At 40.7% G+C, this 6,521-nt stretch overlaps 1 protein-coding gene across 1 annotated transcript in view; it reads left to right on the forward strand.

The window, feature by feature from the left end:
* The first annotated feature begins 1,254 nt into the window (after positions 1–1,254).
* The window catches only part of LOC123987349 (guanine nucleotide-binding protein G(i) subunit alpha-2-like), a 67,166-nt gene continuing 61,899 nt past the window's right edge, over positions 1,255–6,521 (forward strand). Inside the window, exon 1 of the mRNA XM_046076151.1 lies at positions 1,255–2,068. Within this exon, the coding sequence (XP_045932107.1) occupies positions 1,951–2,068 (118 nt within the window). The 5' untranslated portion in view covers positions 1,255–1,950. The remainder of the gene's footprint in view (positions 2,069–6,521) is intronic.

The raw sequence follows: 6,521 nt of genomic DNA on the forward strand, positions 1-6,521 counted from the left end.
ATGCATTTTTCATATATATTTTCGTATATTATGTGAGAAGCAAAATCAGAACAGCTTTAAATGGACCACAAAGGCAGTTTAAGCTGTAAGCAGTATAACCTGAAATCTTAACAATATTTTTTTTAGTGAAGACACTATATGTGTATTATATATATATATATATATATATATATATATATAGTTTCACAAATAGATAATTATATTTCACCTAAATGAAATAACTAGCATTGTCTCTTCTATTTGGCAAAGAAAACATGTTTGCAGTGCACAAATAGTGCAAGAAAAGAGATTATTTCTTCTCTTGAGGGTCAGGAGACAGTCCACAAGGTGACACTATAGAGCTGTACAGGCATTAGCTGTGGCGCTACAAGAACGTCATGCAGCATGAGAAGGTTAGGTTTTTTTTAGAGCATCTACATTTATTCATTTAGCTAACGCTTTTATCCAAAGCGACATACAATTGCTATACATGTCAGAGGTCGCACGCCTCTGGAGCAGCTAGGGGTTAAGTGTCTTGCTCAGGGACACAATGGTGGATGTCTCACAGAGGGAATCGAACCCAGGTCTCCCACACCAAAGGCAAGTGTAAGATTAAGAAAATGTTCAAATACATTATATGTGAAAGAGACAAAATATGTCACCAACACGTAGAAATGACTCAGAAATATGAAAAGTGTTTGATTTGTTCTATTTCTGTTTTATGCTGGTGTGTTTCTTTATCATACATAGGCCTATATATATTTATTTTGTTTTGTTTCACTGCTATTTCAGATAGAGCAAGGGTAAAAAATTGTATTAAGGGTTGGCACAATTAGCTTAGGCTTCATCCTTCTTTTGTCAGAGAATAAAATGTTTATTGTTTTATTTTTGATATAATGATTTAGTATTATTCAACGTTCATAACGGTAATGGACAATTTCTTGATACTGTGTAGGCTATATTTACAAAATAATAATAATAATAATAACATATAATAAATATTTAGGTAGGATATCCACACAAGACATGCTACTAGTTATTGATGCTATGCTAGCTATTAGCTAGAAGTGTAGCCTAATAAAAAAAAATAAACAAACAAAAACATCTAGTCTATCTAATCTCTTCTCGGGGTATCACATAAACAAAAAAAATTCATGTGAACTGGAAAGTTGAAGGCAGATGAGACAGCTCTTAAGGAAACAGTTGACTACATTTCCCATGAAGCGGGAAGTGGGCGTATTTATTTTTTTTGCTGGTGAAGGTTGTCCCTGCTGCTGTTCAGTGAGGTGACGGCGCTGTCTCGCTGTTTGTCGGGAGAAGGGGAACTTCACGGCGGCTGCGGGTGTGGCTTCAAATGTGATAAATCTCAACGCGGGGAAGAAATGCGCAGCGGCAGTAGGGATAAAAACAGAAAAACATATAACGCAGCAAAGATACATATCCTCTGAAAAGTGCTTAGTGCCTGTCCGGTAGCCTGAGTGGCAGCAAGAATCCGTGTGCTCGTTTTTCAACAGCTGGAATACTTTTTCTTTTTGTGAGTGCTGAACTTCGTGGCCCCTTCTCGCGTGTTTAACCTGCTCGGATGGTCTGCGGGAGCTACCGAATTACTTAAGACAAACGTCGCCAAAAAGTTTTTTTTACGGTCTCAGGACATCTTCTCCACTCTCACAAGAAACCACCAATGTGGACCAACTGACTGAACAACCGACGAGTCTTTGGGGCTTTCACGCGTTAGAAACCCAAGTTCACGTCGCAGAAGAAACTCGTCTCTTTCTGTTTATGATTTTCGGTCCCTCTCGCTAATGAACGGACTCCGTCACGTTTGTCGCCAGACATCAAAAAGGGAAGTCGCCTTGCTCAACTTCAACCCTTGTTTTTTAAAATAAGGGTTTTTCAGGCTCGGCCGTTAATATTTTTTCCTAGGTGATATTTTCCCACTAAGCAGCAGTCCTGAAGCGCGCACTAGGAACCATGGGTTGTACAGTTAGTCAGGAAGATAAAGCGGCGGCCGAGAGGTCTAAAATGATTGATAAAAACCTGAGAGAAGATGGAGAGAAGGCGGCGAGGGAAGTGAAACTGCTGCTGCTGGGTGAGTGGTCTCACAACACCCATATCTGGCTTGCAAACGTGCCACATTGATGGTTACAGACGAATTGCGCAACAGCACGAAAAGACAATTTGCGCAAATATGGCAGACAAAAAGTATTTGAGTGAGTCAGGTTTTCTTTAGCCAATGCTATTAATAGTAACACAAATGTGGCCTTCAGTGCTATCCCTCACACTGTTGGAGTGTTTTTCCTAACCGCACCAGACCTAGTTTGAATTGTTGGGGTGTTGGGAGTGTTCACCCACCTCCTGAAGGGACAGACGTGGCATCAGCAATGCCACCAGAAGTGCAGTCTGTGTGAGTGCAGTCCGGTGCACTTAACTTGCCACTGCCCAAGTTTATAATGTAAAGAAAAAACACATCCGTGTGTGTGCTTTGCCTTCACTCTGGGCTCTGCTTTGAGGTAAACATATGGGCTTTACTGAGGATGTTTGGGATTGAAACAGCTCCCTGGAGCACATGCCCCTTTTCCCAGCAAGCAAGGATGTGAGGACATTTGTTAAAAGCTAAATCCTGGATGTTGAGTGAGTGAGCGAGCAGAAAATCTTGGTTTGGAGTGGTTTCCTCCCACCAGGACTGAAGTGAGGGGTCAGACATGGCAGGGTCTGTTTGATAATGAGTGGGCTGCTGTTTGGACATAGTGTGAGCACCCCTGACTGTTCCCAGCACTGGCTAGAGCTCTCTCTCTCTCACACACACACACACACACGCACACACATACGCATTAAACAACTGATGGAAAGTGGCGCTTGGTAGCAAAGAGAAGATTACCCTTTCCCATGCTTTCAAATGCTTATGTTGTTCTTATAACTTTGCTGAACATATGCTGAGGTTTAAACTGATAGTGATCCTGTAGGCAAAAGACTGAGACAACCTGAAATACTTTCTTTAGAATTTGTTCTCTGGATTAAAACTAGTAGTCTACTAAAATATGATGTAGCACATGTTCAAGAACATGATCTGTGAGCATCCTGTACAGGGCCTTTGCAGTAAATGTCAACATCTCAAAATTTTAAAAATGTGTTTATTTTGCACCACTTTCAGATATACTTTTTTCTTTCCATAGCTTGTTTAAATCTAAAATAATGTGGCTATGTAGTGCTCAATATCATGCATTTTGTGACCATTTTAATCACTGAATTGATTTGTCATCCTCTTTCCTGAAAGAAAACAGAAAATTTGGCTTAAATTGATAGGGACCACATACTGTGTTTTCCTCTCCTGGGTCTTTGAAGAGACGGCTGGTTGTTAAGTTGTGCCCCTGGTTAGAAGGCTAATTACATACTCTGCTCTGTACAGCAGGTTTCATATCAGTAATTACCATCCGGTGCAGTGTGTCGAGGTTGACAGGAATTATAGGAGAGGTCTGAATTTGAACCAGGGGTTCATGAATTTGTGCGTAAATACTCACGTCATGCAAGTAAGAGTTTTACCTTCACTTGTGCGCTTTGAATAACACGTCACAGCACGCGAACGCTGCATCACGGATATAGACCTGGAATCTCATGTGGAGGATTTCTGGTCTCTAAAAAGTGAAATTTACATTATCTGAAGGCTAAATGCAGCTGTGAGCTCAGAATACCTTCAAGAATAAATAAAATTCATTTGGACTCTTGATTTTGTACTCTGTGACAGTTGCATGTTTTTCCTCTCGTACTGTCCTGCTGCTGGGCTTATGATAAGGACCATGTTTAAGTTTTTATTCTTTCTTGGAAGATGTTACCCGTTAAATAAAGAATACTTTGTTGCAGTTTGTTGTCTTAGCTGAAATCATGATCCATCTAGCCGTATGTGTGACAGAGGTGTGACATCCTTCCAGAGGTGCTACATCACGCCTCCACGTATGCTTTACAGCACTCACACCTGCGTCCATGGTATCTGTCAGAACAGCTGAGAAAAGTCTCACTGCTTCCTACGTGGCCACACCACTAAATGGTCTGTCCTGTCTGTCCGATAAAGCCTAAACTTAGGAGATTCAGAGACAAGGTGTGGGGTTTAGGTTGAAAGATGAGCCTCGTTACTACTTACAGGGACAGACGGAAATTATTTGAATCACTGCCTTTCTTTGACAAGCTGAGGAAGTCTAACCACAAAAAAGCTTAAAAAGTTGGCGCTTTATATTTTACTTGGCCTAAACAAACAAATTCAATAAGGAATATCCCATGGTGACTACTTCTATCTAATTATGCCTTTCAAAAAAGAGGACAGAATTGGATTGTTTTGGCATGTTGGTAGTCCCCAGAGAAAGCCATTAGTTAATGCAGCAGAGAGGGCTTCACACAACGTCGAGGCTTAAGCTTTCATTAACAGGAAGCACTCATTCACAGGCTTCCCCGCTAATTCTGGTCTTTGATTGACATTTAATCTCCTCCCCGTCCACAACAAAAATGTTGCTGCTCACTTCAACTGATTTTCTTTATTGTTTGGCTTACAAACCTTTTTCCCCCATAGCTCAGCACAAATGAGAAGTTCCCCTAGGGCAGCGTGCTCTGCTTAAACTGTGAGAGCAGCAGCCTGGTAGTAGGAAATATCTCTGCATGATTCACTGTAAACGCAGCCACACACACACACACACACACACACACACTTCAGTGTTAATTGTATATAAACACATTTGCTCAGAGGCTTGACAGGCATTGCTGTTATGTAAATAGGTTACTGGATGCAAGCATGCTGCTTGTAGGGCACAGTAAAAAGGGATATCTACTTCTTGCATGAATGTATAGACATTGTTTATCTTCTAAATGTGTAGAAGTGTGCAGCACATGTGTGCAGTGAAATACACCCTCTCCCCCGCAACAACTGTCAGCTCGAAAGAGTAGAGGTGATAAATGAAGGAAAATAAAGACTGCGACGAAGAAATGCTGATCACGTCCTTAGAAGAGAAACAACTTGGTCTATTTTAGGTCTTGAAAACAACTGACATGGCAGCACTGTTCATCTCCATTGAGGATACTAGATATGTTGTTCTTTTATGACATGAGATATAAGGAGTGCACTGCAGTACACATTATAGACCCAGTTGTTGCTTTAGTGTTGTAACTCTCTTAGATTTCCATTACAAAGCTCCTGGTGGTCACTGCAGTAAAGCTGCCCGTGTAACAATGGAAGGCTAACATACTGTTCAGTGGGGCTGCAACTAACGATTCTTTTCATTGTTGATTATTTTCTCGATGAATCGTTTAGTTGTTTGGTCTGTAAAATGTCAGAAAATGGTGAAAAAATGTCGCTCATTTCCCAAAGCCCAAGATGACGTTCTCAGCTGTCCACAACCCAAAGATATCAGTTTACTGTCATGGAGAAGTAAAGAAATGAGAAAATATTCACATTTACGAAGCTGAAGTCAGAATATTTAATAGTTTACAGCTAATTGATTTATTGCTGTTCAGCCTGTTTTACCTAAAATGAAGCCGGCAGCTGTGTTTATGTTTTTCAGGCTAAGGATATATTATCGCTGTGGAGAGGGGATGTAAAGAGAAGCATGTGTAACTTTTAACACAGTGAAATTGACTGTTGTTTTTTCTCATTTGCCATTATTATGAACCAATGCTGAATGTTTTGAACCACAGACAAAAGAAAAAAACACATGACCTGAAACCAGTCATTTTCTCTTCCTCTTCTACATCTGGTCATTGCAGTGTGGGTGTGGATGCTCGCTCATTAATCAGCATTCTTTGCTAAAGACTTGGTCAGGAAGTAGAAAAATAGACTTCCAGTGAACATCCAGGCAGTTATTGGATGAAGGGGAGATGTACTGGAATAGTGGAGATTATGATATTATATATTGTTTTCTCGGCTGATACACACCGAAAACAATCTAATACTTACTGTGAAAATCATACAGATCCCAAAAAGGAGTTTGCCAATGTCGTTGTGGCATAACTACCAGTTTTTAAACACCTGCTGATGGTATCTGGGAATTGACACTTCGTTAAGCCCCGCCCCCCTTAGTTACTGTTGCTAAGTCCGTGAAACTGTCGGCGCTGCCACTGTCTATTACTGCACTCCCCAGAGAAATATTGTCAAATTTGTTGGAAAAAGCGATCTCAGAAAGAAGCAGACACTTTTGCAGTTGCATTATACATTTGGAGGTTGCGTTCAGGCTGTCAGACTGACTCAAACGGACGTGAAAAAAATGAAAGATAGAAGCCTACTGATCACACAGTACAAGGTGAACCACCGCATCCCCCGACGATTGAGACAGAAGATAACGATATGAACGATCAACACTGTTCCTGTAAAGCTGTGTACGCCTCTATTCATTATTACAAACATTAAAAAGCAGAACAGTAGGGCGTCCACATTAGGAACAATCCAAAGCCGACATTTTTGTGGATTTATTTTAGGTTTTGGAAAGAGAATAAATCATACTTCTCCTATCAACCTCTCTGCGTAGCGACTGTAGCTATTACAAGTGCCCCAGGAACAGTGTTTG

The sequence above is a fragment of the Micropterus dolomieu genome, linkage group LG18 (genome assembly GCF_021292245.1).
Source record: "Micropterus dolomieu isolate WLL.071019.BEF.003 ecotype Adirondacks linkage group LG18, ASM2129224v1, whole genome shotgun sequence".
Classification (NCBI taxonomy): domain Eukaryota; kingdom Metazoa; phylum Chordata; class Actinopteri; order Centrarchiformes; family Centrarchidae; genus Micropterus; species Micropterus dolomieu.